This window comes from Chiloscyllium plagiosum, chromosome 36 (genome assembly GCF_004010195.1).
Source record: "Chiloscyllium plagiosum isolate BGI_BamShark_2017 chromosome 36, ASM401019v2, whole genome shotgun sequence".
NCBI lineage: Eukaryota > Metazoa > Chordata > Chondrichthyes > Orectolobiformes > Hemiscylliidae > Chiloscyllium > Chiloscyllium plagiosum.
The window spans coordinates 37,776,244-37,795,108 of record NC_057745.1 but is presented as its reverse complement, the minus strand read 5'-3'; the positions used below and the strand labels follow the sequence as shown (position 1 = coordinate 37,795,108).

General features: G+C 44.2%; 1 protein-coding gene across 4 annotated transcripts in view; it reads left to right on the top strand.

Moving 5' to 3' along the window:
* LOC122541124 (cell surface glycoprotein MUC18-like) overlaps positions 1–18,865 on the top strand; it is a 192,540-nt gene that overhangs the window by 117,254 nt on the left and 56,421 nt on the right. For all 4 annotated transcript variants that reach the window (XM_043677731.1, XM_043677730.1, XM_043677732.1 and 1 more), the window contains exon 5: positions 12,323–12,419. In XM_043677731.1, coding sequence (XP_043533666.1) covers positions 12,323–12,419 — 97 coding nt within the window. The remainder of the gene's footprint in view (positions 1–12,322; positions 12,420–18,865) is intronic.

The window sequence follows — 18,865 nt, the reverse complement described above, 5'->3', positions numbered from 1 at the left end:
CTGTTAGTCTAATGTCAGTAATAGTGTTATGACCCCACTGTTGTTATTACTGGACAAGTCCGATCCCAAACTGAAATCTGCTTTTTAAATCATATTTTGTTTTTTTTAATTTAATGAGGTAGTCTTTTACTGAAACACAAGCACAGAATATTGTGAATCTAGATTTAGCAATAAACTGTAAGTATAATACTCAAAGGAAAAGATAAAATAAACCAAGCTATTTTACATGAAACACTGTTTCGAAGATTTTGAAACATGATAAAAATACAATATTCTGTTCATCTCAACAGCATATTCTACCACAGTGAAGCACTAGAGGGAATTCCTTGCTCTAACACCTATATCAGTTTGATAAAATTGTTGCTTTCAATTTGCAGTTATGCGAGTTTGAAGGCCTTTTCCTTAAGTATTCACACAATTGAACCTAGACTCTCTTAGCTTGAAATAACCCTTTCAGGTTCTAACCAAACTTTTCTGGTCTACATCTTGAAAACAATTACCCTTTCACTGAAGTAACCTACTTCCCAACTTGTCCAAACTAACTCCTTTCTGAAGAAGAAACTGTTTTATACATTAAACTTTGTACCTAAGCTTAATAAAATCAATTCCTGATCTTTCAAACAGAAAACAAGCTAACCGTCTTTAATGTTTACTCTCTGCTAGTAAAATAAATTACCATCACAAATCCAGGAAGTCTCTCTGAGTGATTTTCAAAACGAGCATGGCTCCAGAAACCTTGAAAAGTTAATCCCCTTACACACAGACCAAAACCTACATTTTAAAAAAAACATTCCTGGGATGTGGGTATTTATTGCCCATCCCTAGTTTTTGCCCCTTGAGGAGATGGTAGTGAGCAACCTTCTTGGCCTGCTGGAGTCCCTGTACCACAGTGCTGTTAGGGAGGGAATTCCAGGATTTTGAACCAATCCCACTGAAGGAACATGATAAATTTCCAAGTCAGGATAGTTAGTGGCTTGGAGGGGAACTTGCAGGTGTTGGTATTCACACATATCTGCTGCCCTTGCCCTTCGAGAAGGAAATAGTCATGGGTTTGGAATGTGCTGTTTGAAATGTGGAGCCTTGGCGAAATTCTGCTGTGCATCTTGGAGATGCTACAGTTTCCACAACCATGGCAGTAGCTCAAAATCCAAACTCAAAAATAAATATTAAAATATATGTAATGCACAACTTACATTATAATAGCAAACTTCAAACACACTGTAAAGAAGAATGACAATGAGAAAGGATAGATAATGCAGGAATGAAGGTGTTATATTTGATGCTGTGTAAGGAATAAGGTAAATGAGCTTGTGGTGTAGATTGAAATAGGCAGGTAAGACATGGTGGGCACCACAGAGATGTGGCTGCAACAGGGTCAGGATTGGGAGCTATCCGAAAAAATAGGCAGGTAGACAGAGGGGATGGGATTGCCTTAGCGGTTAGAAATGAAACTAAATTAATAGTAAGAAACGAAGTATGGTCAGATGGTGTAGAATCTGTGCGGGTAGAATTGAGGAACCGCAAAGGTGAAAGAAGCCATATTCAGAGTTATGTCCAGGCCTCCAAACAGTAATCAGGAGCTGGGGCGCAAGACAAACCAGAAAATAGAAAAGATGTGTAGGAAAGGCAAAGTTACAGTGATCATGGGGAATTTCAATACACAGGGGGACTGGGAAAATCAGGTTGGTAGTGGATTGTAAGAAAAGGAATTTGTGGAATGTCTATGAGATGTCTTTTTGGAGCAGCTTGTGGTGGAGCTCACTAGGGACCAGGCAATACTGGACTTAATGTTGTGCAATGAGGCAGACTTGATAACCCTTAGAAGGCAGAGCATAATGTGATTGAATTTACTCAGCAATTTGAAAGGGAGAAGATAGAGGTAACGGTATTACAGCTGAGAAAAGGCAACTATAGAGGCATGAGGGAGGAGCTAACCAGAACTGACTGGGAGAGGAGCCTAGCAGGAAAGACAGTGGAACAGCAATGGCAGGAGTTTCTGGGAGTAAATCAGGAGACACAGAGATTCATCCCAAGATGAAGCAGCAGGGTATAGGGAGGATGAGGTAACCATGGTTGACTAGGGAAGGCAGGGATAACATAAAAGCAAAAGAGAAAGCATATCATATGGCAAAGGGCAGTGGGAAACCAGAGGATTGGGAAGCTTACAAAGACCTACAGAGGGGACAAAAAGAAAAAGGAGCAGATTAAATAGATTAAATAGCAAATTAAGCTAGCCAGAAACATAAAGGAAGACTGTAAGAGTTTCTTTAAATATATAAAGTGCACATTCGACCACTGGGAAGTGACACTGGAGAGATAGTAGTGGGGAACAGGGAAATGGCTGAGGAACTGAATAATTACTTATTATCAGTCTTCACAGTGGAAGACATGAGTAATACCCCAAAATTCAAGAGAGTGAGGGAGCAGAGCTGAGTATGGTGGCCATCACCAAGGAGAAGGTGCTAGAAAAACTGAATGGTCTGAAAGTGCATAAATCACCTGGACCAGATTGACTACACCCCAGAGTTTTAAGGGAAATACAAAAGGATTCTGGGTAATCCAAGATGGAGGACGGGAAAAATTTCTGGCTGTAACAGCTGCTCCTTTTTTGAGGTATTTTAGGTGCTGGAGGTGATTTCCTCTAATTCCAGGAGCAGCAATTACTGTTTTATATGCTGTTACATTGGAACTTTGGAACTTTGGGAAAAAAGTCAAAACAACAGATAAAGGAAGCACATGATGAGGTCAGTGCACGAGAGACAGAGAAAGAAACTGACACTGCCTTTGTTTGAATTCATGTATTGCTGGACATCGACATGCGTCTGGGAAAATTAACAAACAGTGAAATTCACAACTGATCTTGGAGGAACTGTTTGGGCGAAGTTCACTGCACAGAATCAGATAAGTTAATTGTTTTAAGTGGCCTACAGAAAGTCTACAGTTGTGAGTAGAGTGGGTTCTTTCCTGATTATGTTTTTTGAGCTATGTCTCTTGATTAAACTTACAATATAAGACGTAACTATTAATCTAACCTGGGGCAGTGTTTTGTAGAGGAATAAGACAGTGTTATTTTCTGGGTCTGTAGATTGTGAAGGAGCACAAATGGCCTTTAGTACAGTGATATGTACTTCTTGTCAGATGTGGGAATTTAAAGAGAGTTTAAGGGTTACTGAGGATTATATCTGCCATAAATGCTGTTGGTTGCAAATCTTATCAAATTGAATGGATCGGTTGGAGAGACGGTTAGAAGCGATGCGGAATTTGCAACAGCAACAGTATGTGATGGATGGCAGTTATAGGAAGGGGGGAAGTCTCAGATACAGTCACATAGATGGGTTAACTCCAGGAAGGATAAGAGAGGTAGGCACCTAGTGCAGGTGTGTTCTGTAGCTAGACCCATTTCAAGCAGGTATGCTGTTTTGGAAAATGTAGGAGGTGATGGATTCCCAGCACGAACAGCAAAGTTTCTGGTATTGAGACTGGCTCTCATGCAACGAGGGGTACGTCGGGTTCCAAGAGATCAATTGTGTTAGAGGATTCTCTAGTCCGAGGTACAGACAGACGTTTCTGTGGCCAGCAGAGAAAAATCAGAATGGTGTGTTGTTTCCCTGGTGCCAGGATCAAGGATGTCTCAGAGAGGGTGCAGAATGTTCTCATCGGGGAGAGGGACCAGCAGGAGGTCATTGTCCACATTGGAACCAACAACATAGGAAGGGAAAAGGTTGAGATTCTGAAGGGAGATTACAGGGAGCTAGCTAGAAATTTAAATAAGAGGTCCTCAAGGGTGGTAATATCTGGATTACTCCTAGTGCTACGAGCTAGTGAGGGCAGGAATAGGAGGATAGAGCAGATGAATGCATGGCTGAGGAGCTGGTGTATGGGAGAAGGATTCACATTTTTGGATCATTGGAATCTCTTTTGGGGTAGAAGTGACCTGTACAAGAAGGACAGATTGCAACTAAATTGGAAGGGGACTAATATACTGGCAGGGAAATTTGCTAGAGCTGCTCAGGAGGATTTAAACTAGTAAGATGAGGGGGTGGGGCCCAGGGAAATAGTGAGGAAAGAGATCAATCTGAGACTGGTACAGTTGAGAACAGAAGAGAGTCAAACAGTCAGGGCAGGCATGGACGGGTTGGACCAAAGGGTCTGTTTCCATGCTGTACATCTCTATGACTCTATGACCTTGCAAAATGTCCATATTACAGAGGAGGAAGTGCTGGATGTCTTGAAACGCATAAAGGTGGATAAATCCCCAAGACCTGATCAGGGGTACCCTTGAACTCTGTCGGAAGCTAGGGACGTGATTGCTGCGCCTCTTGCTGAGATATTTGTATCATCAATATTCACAGGTGAGGTGCTGGAAGACTGGAGGTTGGTTAACGTGGTACCACTGTTTAAGAAGGGTGATAAGGACAAGCCAGGGAACTATAGACCAGTGAGCCTGACGTCGGTGGTGGGCAAGTTGTTGGAGGGAATCCTGAGGGATAGGGTGTACATGTATTTGGAAAGGCAAGGACTGATTGGGGATAGTCAATACGGCTTTGTGCATGGGAAATCATGTCTCACAAACTTGATTGAGGTTTTTGGAAGAAGTAACAAAGAAGATTGATGAGGGCAGAGCGGTAGATGTGATCTATATGGACTTCTGTAAGGCGTTCGACAAGGTTCCCCATGGGAGACTGGTTAGCAAGGTTAGACTTCGTGGAATACAGGCAGAGCTAGCCATTTGGATACAGAACTGGCTCAACGGTAGAAGAAAGATGGTGGTGGAGGGTTGTTTTTCAGACTGGAGGCTTGTGACCAGTGGAGTGCCACAAGGATCGGTGCTGGGCCCTCTACTTTTCATCATTTACATAAATGACTCGGATGCGAGCATAAGAGGTACAGTTAGTAAGTTTGCAGATGACACCAAAATTGGAGGTGTAGTGGACAGTGAAGAGGGTTACCTCAGATTACAACGGGATCTTGACCAGATGGGCCAATGGGCTGAGAGTTTAATTCAGATAAATGCGAGGTACTGCATTTTGGGAAAGCAAATCTTAGCAGGACTTATACACTTAAGGTGTATAAGGTCCTAGGGAGTGTTGCTGAACAAAGAGACCTTGGAGTGCAGGTTCATAGCTCCTTGAAAGTGGAGTCGCAGGTAGATAGGATAGTGAAGAAGGCGTTTAGTATGCTTTCTTTTATTGGTCAGAGTATTGAGTACAGGAGTTGGGAGGTCATGTTGCGGCTGTACAGGACATTGGTTAGGCCACTGTTAGAATATTGTGTGCGATTCTGGTCTCCTTCGTTTCAGAAAGATGTTGTGAAATTGAAAAGGTTCAGAATGGATTTACAAGGATGTTGCCAGGGTTGGAGGATTTGAGCTATCGGGAAAGGCTGAACAGGCTGGGGCTGTTTTCCCTGGACCGTCGGAGGCTGAGGGGTGACCTTATAGAGCTTTACAAAATCATGAAGGATATGGATAGGATAAATAGGCAAAGTCTTTTCCCAGGGGTCGGGGAGTCCAGAACTAGAGGGCATAGGTTTAGGGAGAGAGGGGAAAGATATAAAAGAGACCTAAGGGGCAACATTTTCACACAGAGGGTAGTACGCGTATGGAATGAGCTGCCTCCAGTGGTGGAGGCTGGTACAATTGCAACATTTAAGAGGCATTTGGATGGGTATATGAATAGGAAGGGTTTGGAGGGATATGGGCCGGGTGCTGGCAGGTGGGACTAGATTGGGTTGGGATATCTGGTCGGCATGGATGGGTTGGACCGAAGGGTCTGTTTCTGTGCTGTACATCTCTATGACTAAGTGGAGGTATTACTAGTGATCTATCAGGAATCGCTGGAATCAGGGAGGGTCCGAAACATTGGAAAATCACTAACGTAACACCCCTGTTTAAAAAGGGGAGTAAGGCAAAAGGGGGAAACTTACAGACTGATTAGCCTCAATTCAGTCTTGGGTAAGATCCTGGAATCCATTGTGAAGGATGAAACTTCTGAATACTTGGAAGTGTATGGTAAAATAGAACAAAGTCAGCATGGTTTCATCAAGGGGAGGTCATGCCTGACAAACCTGCTAGAAATCTTTGAGGACATAATAAGCAGGTTAGACCAAGGCGAGCCAATGGATGTTATCTACCTGAACTTCAAGAAGGCCTTTGACAAGGTGCTATACACGAGGCTGCTGAGTAAGATAAGAGTCCATGGTGTGAATGGCAAGGTGCTAGCATGGAGAGAAGCCTGGCTGTCTGGCAGAAAGCAGAGAATGGGGATGAAAGTGTCTTTCCCAGGATCACAGCCAGTGATAAAGGGTGTTCTGCAAGGCTCAGTGTTGGGACCACAACTTTTCACTTAATATTTAACAATCTAGATGAAGGACCTAAGGGCATACTGGTTAAGTTTGCAGATGATACAAAGATAGGTAGAGGGACAGGTAGCATTGAGGAGGCGGGGAGGCTGCAGAAGGATTTGGACAAGTTAGGAGAGTGGGCAAAGAAGTTACAGATGGAGTAAAATGTGGGAAAGGGTGAGGTCATGCACTTTGATAGGAAGAATAGAGGAATGGACTATTTTCAAAATGGGGAGAAAATTCATAAATCTGAAGTGCAAAGTGACTTGGGAGTTCTAGTCTACGGTTCTCTCGAGGTAAACTTGCAGGTTGAGTCAGTAGTTCGGAAGGCAAATGCAAAGATGTCATTTATTTTGAGACGACTTGAATATAAAAGCAGGGATGTGCTTCTGAGGCTCTATAAGGCTCTGGTTAGACCACATTTGGAGTATTGTATGTAGTTTTGGGCCCCATACTTCAGGAAGGATGAACTGGCCCTGGAGTGTGCTCAGAGAAGGTTTATGAGAATGGCCCCAGGAATGAAAAGCTTAACATATGAGGAACGTTTGAGACTCTGGATTTATACGCGATGGAGTTTAGAAGGATGAGGGGCAGTCTAATTGAAACATACTGAATATTGAATGGCCTGGACAGAGTGGATGTTGGGAAGATATTTCCATTGGTAGGAGAGACCAGGACCTGATGCCATAGACTTAGAGTAAAGGGAAGACCTTTTCAAACAGAGATAAGAAAAAACGTCTTCAGCCAGAGAATGGTGAGTCTATGGAATTCATTGCCACAGAAGGCTGTGAAGGCCAGGTCATTGAGTATTTTTAACAGTGAGACAGATAGGTTCTTGAGTATTGAGAGGATCAAGGGCTATGGGGAGAAAGCAGGACAATGGGGTTGTGAAACATATCAGCCATAGTTGAATAGCAGAGCAGACTTGATGGGCTGAATGGCCTGTCTGCTCCTATTTCTATTGGTTTTATGGTTTTGTCTTATGTTGCAATCTATTGTAAAAGATGGGACATTGGACATGTAGAAGCAAATGGAAAAAATGGGCAGAATAAACATGGATTTATGAAGGGAAAGTATGTTTGGCTAACTTGTTGGGAGTTTTTTGAGGAACTATTGGAAGCATTGATTAAGGGAAACCAGTAGATGTGGTGCATTTGGATTTTCAGGAGACTTCTCAAAGTTAGATTAGATTAGGTTCCCTACAGTGTGGAAACAGGCCCTTCAGCCCAACTAGTCCACACCGACCCTCCGAAGAGCAACCCACCCAGACCCATTCCCCTACATTTATCCCTTCACCTAACACTACGGGCAATTTAGCATGGCTAATTCACCTAACCTGCACAATTTTGGACTGTGGGAGGAAACCAGAGCACCTGGAGGAAACCCACGCAGACATGGGGAGAATGTGCAAACTCCTATCGAACCACTGTGCCACCGTGCCACCACATGTCCTTCCGCAGGAAGTTAGTAAATATAATTAGAGCACACAGGATTTGGGGAAAAGTATTGACAAAGATTGAGAATTGTTGTTAGCCTGAATGCAGAGCTAAGAATATTCAGATTATTCTCAGAACGGTAGTGGGAGATGGTGGCATAGTGGTAACAACACTCGACTAGTAAGTTGCTGACCCAGACAAATTATCTGTAGATGTGTTCAGATCCCACCATGGCAGCTCATGGAATTTAAATTCAATTAAGTCTGGAATGTAAAGTTAGTCTCAGTGGCGGGGTCTTGAAACTATCATCAGTTGTCACAAAAACACATCTGTTTCATTAATGTTCTTTAAGGAAGGAAATCTAGTCCTTACCTTGTGCTTAACAATTGGTTGATTTCCTAATTGTCCTCGGAAATTGCCTAGCAAGTCACTGTGTTGAAAAACAATTAGAAACAAGCAACAAATGCTGCCTTGCCAGCAATACTCACATCCAAACAATAAATTGTAAAAGTGCCTGTTACTAGTGGGTAATGCAGAAATCAGTGCTAGGTTTACAGCTGTGTTATGAGGATTAGATTAGATTCCCTACAGTCTGGAAACAGGTCCTTTGGCCCAACAAGTTCACACCGAAGAGCAACCCACCCAGACCCATTCCCCCAGCCTATATTTACCCCTGACTAATGCAATAAACACTATGGGCAATTTAACATGGCCAATTCACCTGGCCTGTACATGTTTGTTTGTGGGAGGAAACCCACACAGACACTGGGAGAATGTGCAAATTTCACAGACAGTTGCCTGAGGCGAGAATTGAACCCACGTCCCTGGCGCTGTGAGGCAAATGATCTGGAGACCTTTGTAATATTTCCAGATTTGCTGATGATATTAGGCTGAGTCAAAACTAACGTGTGAAGACTATGCAAGGAGACTTCAAGAGAACTTGAATTGGTTAAGTGAATGAGCTAGAAAGTGATAGTTGGAATGTAGTGTGAGTTCTTCACTTTAGTAGGAAAAACAGAAAAGCAGAATATTTCTTAAGTGATGACAGGCTAAGAAGTATCTTGTCTAAAAAAACCTCATCTGTGTTCACAGGTCACTAAAGAATCAGTCACTTCAACAGTTAAGGCAAATAGCACATTGGAAGGGGATTGCAAGGGAATTTGAATACAGGAGTAAAGATATCTTGCTGTAGTTGTATAGAATTTGATGAAACCTCACCTGAAGTATTATGTACAGTTTTGACTTCTTTATAGAAAGAAGGTTTTACTTGCCAGAGATAGTGCGGACAGAGATTCATTAGATTAAACCCTGAGATGGTGGAATTGTTTAATGAGAAAAGATTAAGGAGATTGAGTCTGTATTCACCAAAGTTTCAAAGAATGTGGGGTGACCTAATTTAAACTTGCAGCATTATTTCAGGGCTTTTTGGCAGGATGGATATAGATAGGACGTTTTCTCTGGCTGATAGAACTAGAGAATATAATCTCTGGACTGACATGAGAAACTTCTTTTCTCAGAGGGCAGTTAATCTTTGGAATTCTCTATCCCAGAGAGATATGGAAACTCAACCACTCAGCAGATTCAAGACAGACATCTATAAATTTCTGGAGACTAATGACATCAAGGGATTTGGAGATAGTGCATGAAAGTGACATTGAATTAAATGATCAGCCGTGATTTAATTGAATGGCTGAAGGGACTCAATAGGCTGAATGGCCTACCCTTGTGTCCCTGCCAATTGTAGTAAGGTGAAGCTCAATGAAACGTTTGGAGAGATTTCTTTAGCAGTTAGTATATATTTTTCCACCTTTGTGAGATTTCAATTTGTTTTAGTTTTACAGCGATTTTTTATTTTTGTTTCTGACTTCCAGCATCTGTTGCTGTTAGTTTTTTTTGAGTATTTGTCAATATAGATTCTGAATGCATGTGAACCACGACTGAACGGTATTGCTTCTTTCTATTTCTGTTGGCAAATATACTCTGGCTGCTGAAGGGCTTGACAGGAAGCTGTGGATCCCTGGCACTGGGTTTGCTGCTGGTTCGGTCAGAACGTCAGGAGGTGCCATGTTACTGAAGCCCAAATATGAAAGTCATTCCTGCTGCCTGTGTAGTTGGGGTATTCCTTTAGATTTGCAGGTATTTGATGCCTATGCTGGTTGGAAAAAATACTGAGGCTAAATTCAACCTTTAGAATGGGTAGATTTGCGTTGCTTGTGAAGTTAACATTTTTTAAAAATTCTGATTTTAATGACAGTGGGTTCAGATATGGGCAATCAATTTGTTCTCAGCAAGTGGGTTGGACAGAGAAGCTTTTAAAAACATTATTTGTGTCCCATTTGGTTTTCTTTTAGTTTTTAACATATTCTGGACTGGAAAATAAAATAGGGAAATAAAGTATCCATAAATAAATGTATTAACAGCACTGCTTGTGATCTGGAGGACCATGACAAAGGGAAAATGTCGTGGTTAGAATAAATATAATTTTGAATAATATTTGCAACTTTTATACAGTGAACTTCTTTTCCACTCTTGGGGTAGATGGTTGGACTCTTTGTCGGGTACGTGGAACAGTCCATCTTCCACCTTTACACCGGCACCACCTCCCATCTTTTCCTCTGCTTCATCGATGACTGTATTGGTGCTACCTCATGCTCCCACGAGGAAGTTGAAAATTTCATCAATTTCACTAACACTTGGGCGGCACAGTGGCACAGTGGCCAGAGACCCAGGTTCAATTCCCGCCTCAGGCGACTCTCTGTGTGGAGTTTGCACATTCTCCCCGTGTCTGCGTGGGTTTCCTCCAGGTGCTCCGGTTTCCTCCCACAGTCCAAAAATGTGCAGGTTAGGTGAATTGGCCATGCTAAATTGCCCGTAGTGTTAGGTGAAGGGGTAAATGTAGGGGAATGGGTCTGGGTGGGTTGCTCTTCGGCGGGTCGGTGTGGACTTGTTGGGCCGAAGGGCCTGTTTCCACACTGTAAGTAATCTAATCTAATCTAACACTTTTCACCCTGACCTCAAGTTTACTGGACCATCTCAGACACCTCCCTCCCCTTCCAGAACCTCTCCATCTCCATCACCAGCGACCAATTAACCACTGGCATCTACTGCAAACCCACCGATTCCCACAGCTATCTGGTCAACACCTCCTTCTACCCTACCTCCTGTAAAAATGCCATCCTTTATTCCCAATTCCTCTATCTCTGCTGCATCTGTTCCCAGGATGACCATTTCCACCATAGAAAATCCCAGATGGCCTCCTTCTTCAAAGACTGCAATTACCCCTCCCACGTGGTTGATGCTCTCCAGCGTATCTCCTCCACTTCCTGCACCTCTGCCCTTGAACCCACTCCTCCCAATGCAACAAGGACAGAATCCCCCTCCGCCCCCCCCCCCCCAAGTCCTCTCCTTCCACCCCACCAACCTCCATTTACATTGCATCATCCTCTGCCATTTCTGCCACCTACAAACAGACCCCACCACCAGGGATATATTTCTCTCCCCACCCCATCAGCGTTTCAGAGAGACCATCTCCTCCATGACTTCCTTGTCAGGTCCATGCCCACACCCCCACCAGCCCACACCCCAATCCCAGTGTCTTCCCCTGCCACCCCAAGAATTGCAAAACCTGCGCTCACACCTCCCCCCCTCACCTCCCTCCAAGGCCCCAAAGGATCCTTCTACATCCGTCAGAAATTTACCTGTAATTCCACACATGTCATCTACTGTATCCGTTGCACTCAATATGGTCTCCTCTACATTGGGGAGACAGGACGCCAACTTGTGGATCATTTCAGAGAACATCTCTGGGACACCCACACCAACCAACCCCACTGCCCCGTGACTAAACACTTCAAATTCCCTCCCACTCCACCAAGGTCATGCAGGTCCTGGACCTCATTCATCGCCAATCCCTAACCACCCAACACTTGGAGGAAGAACGCCTCATCTTCCGCCTTGGGACCCTGCAACCACACAGGATTCATGTGGATTTCACCAGTTTCCTCATTTTCCCTCTTTCCCCCACCTTATCCCAGTCCCAAGCCTCCAACTCAGCATCGCTCTCTTGACCTGTCCATCGTCTTTCCCATCTATCCATTCCACCCTCCTCTCCGACCTATCACATTGTTCCTCACCTTCATCTATTTATTGCATTCTCAGCTGCATTCCCCCCCCTGCCTCCATTTATGTCTCAAGGCCCCCCTCCCGGCCCACAAGCCTCATTCTTGATGAAAAGCTTATGTCCAAAGCATTGATTCTCCTGCTTCTCGGATGCTGCCTGACCTGCTGTGCTTTTCCAGCACCACACTATGCACTCTGATCTCCAGCATCTGCAGTCCACACTTTCTCCTCCCTAAAACCCAGGTGGTTCTCTCAGTTCCAGAGCATGAGACAGAAAAATAAAACTTACCATTATACTGTTTCTTTCACAACTTTGCAATGTTCTTAAGACCTTTATGGCTAATCAGTTGTTTCTTAAGATCATTGGTGATCTGCTGTTATTGATCTTGTCATTGTTAATGTGCTTTGCTATCTCTTTTACTCAGATTGCCACGTGTGTCACTAGGAATGGTTACCCTGCACCGAACATAACGTGGTACAAGGACCACACCCCATTGCAAGCTACCACGAAGATAAACAACAGTATGTCGTCTTTTCATTTCACATTTCTCAACCTGTCCATTCAAGTACTGCTATCTCTGCCCGAGTTCATTGAAAGGAGCACATCATCTCCACGTAGCCTGTAATTAATTTGCATGTTTGTTAATAGCTGTCACTCATTTTTTTAGTGAGTCTCTACAACTGCAGAAGAATGGCAGAAATGTTAGGCCACTGCTGTTTCTGGGAGCTTCTAACTTGTGTTCACCCTTCTCAAGGCAAACTGGCTAAGGAAGGGTGTACTTGCCATCGAGGGAGTGCAGTGCAAGTTCACCAGACTAATTCCTCGAACAGAAGAAACAAGAGATTGAGGCAAAAACAGAAATTGGAGAAATTCAGCAAGTCTGGCTGTGTCTGTGGAGAGAAAGCAGACTTAACACTTCAAATCCAGTGATTTCTCCTCAGTTCTGACGAAGGGTCACTAGACTTGAAACGTTAACTTTGCTTTCTCTCCACAGACGCCACCAGACTTGCTGAGCAATTCCAGTACTTTCTGTTCTTGTTTCAGATTTTCACCATTAGTAATTCTTTCTTTTATTTAAAAGATTGAGGCAACCCAGTCTTTTTTCTTTGAGTTTCAAAGAATGAAAAGTAATCCAATTTAAAGTTATAAAATTCTTAGAATATATGATATGTGGGATAACAATAGGATATTTCTCCTGAACCTAGAACTCAAGGACATAGTTTCAGAACACGGGGAAAGCTGTTTATGAGTTTTTTTGAACGTGACAATGGAGATTGATGAAGGCAGAGCAGTAGACGTTGCCTGTATGGACTTCAGCAAAGCATTCGACAAGATTCCGCATATCAGATTGGTTAGTAAGGTTAGATCACATGGGATCCAGGGGGAGTTAGCCAATTGGTTACAAAGTTGGCTTGAAGCTAGGAGACAAAGGGTGGTGGGGGAGGGTTGTTTTTCAGACTGGAGATCTGTGACCAGCGGTGTGCCATGAGGCTCAGTACTGGGTTCACTGCTTTGAGTCATTTACATAAATGATTTGAATGTGAATATAGGAGGTATGGTTAGGAAGTTTGCAGATGACACCAAAAACATGGTGGTGTGGTGGACAGAGTCATAGAGATGTACAGCACAGAAACAGGCCCTTCGGTCAAACCAGTCTATACCAACCAGATATCCCAACCCAAACCAGTCTCACCTGCCAGCACCCGGCCCATATCCCTCCAAACCCTTCCTATTCATATACCCATCCAAACACCTTTTAAACGTTGCAATTGTACCAGCCTTCACCACTTCCTCTGGCAGTTTATTCCATACACGTACCACCTCAGTGTGAAAAAATTGCCCCTTGGGTCTCTTTTATATCTTTCCCCTCTTATTCTAAACCTATGCCCTCTATTTCTGGACTCCCCACCCCAGGGAAAAGACTTTGTCTATTTATCTTATCCATGCTCCTCATGATTTTATAAACGTCTATAAGGTCACTCCTCAGTCTCCGACGCTCCAGGGAACACAGCCCCAGCCTGTTCAGCCTCTCCCTATAGTTCAAATCCTCCAACACTGGCAACATCCTTGTAAATCTTTTCTGAACCCTTTCAAGTTTTACAACATCCTTCTGATTGGAAGGAGATCAGAATTGCACACAATATTCCAAAAGTGGCCGAAGCAATATTGTGTACAGCCGCAACATGAGAGAAGAAGATTATCTCAGAGTATAATTGGATCTTGATCATATGGGCTGGGGAGTGGCAGATGGAGTTTAATTTAGATAAGTGTTGCATTTTGGTAAGGCAAACCAGGGCAGGACGTAAACAGTTAATGGTAAAGCCTGAGGGAGTGTGGGGTGAAAAGTGTGGCACTGAAAAAGTACAGCAGGTCAGGCAGCATCTGAGGAGCAGGCAACAGATTACATTATAGTGTGGAAACAGGCCCTTCAGCCCAACAAGTCCACATCGACCTGTCGAAGCACAACCTGCCCATACCCCTACATTTACCCCTTACCTAACACTACGGGCAATTTAGCATGGCCAATTCACCTGACCTGCACATCTTTGGACTATGGGAGGAAACCCACGCAGACACAGGGAGAATGTGCAAACTCCACACAGTCAGTTGCCTGAGGCGGGAATTGAACCCGGGTCTCTGGCGCTGTGAGGCAGCAGTGCTAACCACTGTGCCATCGTGCCGCCCACAAAGTCGACGTTTTGGGCATAAACTCTTCATCAAAAATGTGGAGGGGGAAGGGGCCTGAGAGGTAAATGTGGGGCTGGGTGGAAGCTAGGTGGGAAGGGGATAAGTGGATGCAGGTGAGAGGTAATTGTGATAGGTCGGTTGGGAGGGTGGAGCAGATAGGTGGGAAGGAAGATGAAGAGGTCAAGAGGGCAGTGTTGAATTGGAGGGTTAGGGGGGATGAGGTGGGGGAGGGGAGATTTGGAAACTGGTGAAATTGATACTGATGCCATGTGGTTGGAGGGTCCCGAGGCATTCTTCCTCAGGTTGGTGGGAGGGATTTGATTTCATGGTGGAAGAGGCCCAGGACCTACATGTCCTTGGGGGAGGGGGAGTTGAAGTGGAGGGCGGTGCCACAGGGTGGTGAGGTTGTTTGGTGTGTGCCTTCCAAAGATGTTCCGTGAGTTGGCATTCTGTCTCCGCGATGTAGGGAAACCACATCAAGAGCACAGACGCAACCGATGAGGTGTGTGGATGTGCACGAAAATCTCTGCTGGGTTTGAAATGTTCCTTTGGGGCCTAAGGGAGAGGTGAGGGAGGAGGTGTAGGTGCAGGTTTTACACCTTGTGCGGTGCTAAGGGAAGGTGCCAAGTGTGGAGGGTGGGTTGGTGGGGTCGTGACCTAACGAGGGAGTCACAGAGAGAATAGTCTCTGCAGTATGTAGATAGAGGTGGGAGGGAAATATATCTTTGGTTGTGAGGTCTGACTGTCAGTGGCAGAAATGGCAGAGGATAATGCACTGTAACTGGAGACTAGTAGGATGGAAGGTGAGGATGGGGGTGTTCTATCCATGTTGTGGTTGGAAGAGGTGGGGTTTAAGGACGGAGGTGTGGGAAGTGGAGGAGTTGACCTGGAGGGTATTGTTGATCACATGGGTAGGGAAATTGCAATCCTTAAAATAGGAGGACATCTGTGATATTCTCGAGTGGAATTGCTCCTCCTAGGAGCAGATACTCAGGAGGAACTGAGAGTAAGGGATCTCTTTTTCACGGTGGGGGTAAGATGTTGGTGGTGTGGGAGGAGGTGTAGTCAAGGTAGATGTGGGAGTCAGTGGCTTTGAAACAGATGTCTGTGTTGAGTTGGCCACGAGAGACAGAGAGGTCCAGGAAGGGTACGGAGGTGTTGGAGATTATTCTTGTGAACCTGAGTCAGAATAAAAGGTATTGGTGAAGTTGATGAACTGTTCAACCTCCTTGTGGGAGCACAAGGTGGCACCAATACAGTCATCGATTTAGTGGAGGGAACGGTGGAGAATGGTGCCAGAGTAACTGCAAAAGGGGGACTGTTTGACATATCCTACAAAGAGGCAGGCATAGCTGGGACTCATGTGGGTGCCCATGGCTACCCCTCTGATCTGGAGGAAGTGGGAGGAATTGAAGGAGAATTTGTTGAGGCTGAAGAGCAGTTCCATGAATCAAATGAGTGTGTCGGTGGACAGGGACTGGTTGGGTCGGTGGGAGATGAAGTAACGGAGGGCTTATAGGCCTTGGTCATAGGGGGTGGACGTGTATAGGAACAGGATGTCCATGATGAAGGTGAGGTGTTGGGGTCCATGGAATCAAAAGTCACGGAGGAGCTCGAGGGCCTGAGTGGTGTTCTGAACAAATTTGGCAAGTTCGTAGACTAAGGGGGACAGGACGGAGTTCAACTTGGAAAAGTGTGAAGTGATTCATTTTGGAAGGTCAAATTTGAATGCAGAATACAAGGTTAAAAGCAGGATCCTTGACAGTGTGGAGGAACAGAGGGATCTTGGGGTCCATGTCCATAGGTCCCTCAAGTTGCCACCTAAATTGATAGAGTTGAAAGATGGCATATGGTGTGTTGGCTTTCATTAACAGGGGGATTGAGTTTAAGGGTCGTGAGGTTATGCTGCAGCTCTGTAGAGCCCCGGTTAGACCACACTTGACATATTGTGTTCAGTTCTGGTCACCTCATCATAGGAAGGATGTGGAAACTTTTGAGAAGGTGCAGAGAAAATTCAGGATGGTACCTGGATTGAAGGTCATGTCTTCTGAAGAAAGGTTGAGGAGCTAGGTCTTTTCTCATTGGAGCGAAGAAGGATGAGAGGTGACTTGATAGAGGTGTACAATATGGTGAGAGGCATCGATAGAGTGGATAGTCAGAGACCTTTTCCCAGGGTGGAAATGTCTATCACAAGGGGACATAATTTTAGGATAATTGGAGGAAGGTTTAGGGGAGATGTTAGAGGTAGGTTCTTTACACAGAGAGTGGTGGGTGTGTGGAATGCACTGCCAGCAGTGGTAGTAGAGTCAGAGACATTAGAGACATTTAAGCAACTCTTGGATAGGCACATGGATGATAGTAAAATGAAGGGCACAGAGGTTAGTCTGATCTTAGAGTAGGATAAAAATTTTGGCACAACATCGAGGGCTGAAGGGCCTGTGCTGTACTGTTCTATGTTCTATGAGGGGCATGGATAGGATGAATAGCCATGGTCTTATTTCCTGGGTGGGGGAGTCCAAATCTAGAGGGCATAGGTTTAAGGTGAGAGGGGAAGGATTTAAAGAGGACCTGAGGGGTAACATTTTCACGCAGAGGGTGGTGCTTGTGTGGAATGAGCTGCCAGAGGCAGTGGTGGATGTTGGTACAATTATGACACTTTAAAGGCATCTCGTTGGATATATGAATAGACAGGATTTAGAGGGACATTAGCCAAATGCTAGCACATGGGACTAGTTCAGATTGGGATGTCTGGTTGGTGTGAACGGGTTGGACCAAAAGGTCTGTTTCCATGCTGGATGACTTGATGAATACAACATCTTAAGAGAATAAAGGTATAAACATGATGGAATTTCTGCTACTGAAAGGGGATAAGGGAATTAAAGAGGAGAAAATTTGGTATCACGTTGTGGATGGAAGAGATAAAATGACAAATGTTATGAAACAAAAGCAAAAGAAGTAGTAATGGTTTAGTAAAGGAACAAGGTCTGTTTCCAAAGTGTGCACAGCTAGCAGAATAATGAACAACTCTGTCTGAAAGCAAATATTTGAAAAACAAGATTAAGATTGGCTCTCAGGGAAAAGTAATCAAAATGGGGGGCAGAGTTCACCAACTGTCCTTGCTTACATACAGAGATCTAAAACACACAAACAGGTGTAGTCTCACTAAAACCATAGAAAACTGTAGCAAGACCTCCTTATAATTCCTCCTTTCACTAAAGACCAGCATATGTCTCTCAATAGTTTGCTGTATCTGTGTGGTAAATTCCTGTATTCTTTGGACAAGCACAAATGTTTCTGAAAATCAACTTATTAAAGCTCTATACCTGCTCAAAACAGGTATCAAACTGTATAATTTCTCATTTCCACATATTATGTATCTATCACTTTGTTGCTAGCTCATTTAATCTGTCTATCTCTTTATAGCCATGTCTCTGATCTGTTTTCGGGGTGAGGGGGAGCAGCCCCAAGTTGTGGTCCACATAAGTACTAAAGACATAGGGAGGAAAAGTGATGGGGATTTAGGGCAGAAATTCAGGGAGCTAGGAAGGAAGCTTAATGCCGTAACAGACTTGTTAGCTCTGGTTCAAAGATCAGCAAGGCGGCCTTTGTGTGGAGTGGCAGAAAATGGGGAAGATACTAAATGAGTATTTTGCATCAGTATTTACTGTGGAAAAGGATATGGAAGATATAGATGGTGACATCTTGCAAAATGTCCATATTACAGAGAAGGAAGTGCTAAATGTCTTGAATGGGTAAAGGTGGATAAATCCCCAGGACCTGATCAGATGTACCCTAGAACTCTGTGGGAAGCTAGGGAAGTGATTGCTGGGCCTCGTGCTGAGATATTTGTATCATCGATAGTCACAGGTGAGGTGCCAGAAGACTGGAGATTGGTTAACGTGGTACCACTGTTTAAGAAGGGCGGTAAGGACAAGCCAGGGAACTATAGACCAGAGAGACTGACTACGATGGTGGGCACATTGTTGGAGGGAATCCTGAGAGCCAGGATGTACATATATTTGGAAAGGCAAGGACTGATTAGGGATAGTCAACATGGCTTTGTGCGTGGGAAATCATGTCTCACAAACTTGAAGTAACAAAGAAGATTGATGAAGGCAGAGCATAGATGTGATCTATATGGACTTCAGTAAGGCATTCAACAAGGTTCCCCATGGGAGACTGGTTAGCAAGGTTAGATCTCATGGAATACAGGGAGAACTAGCCATTTAGTTACAGAACTGGCTCAAAGGTAGAAGACAGAGGGTGGTGGTGGAGGGTT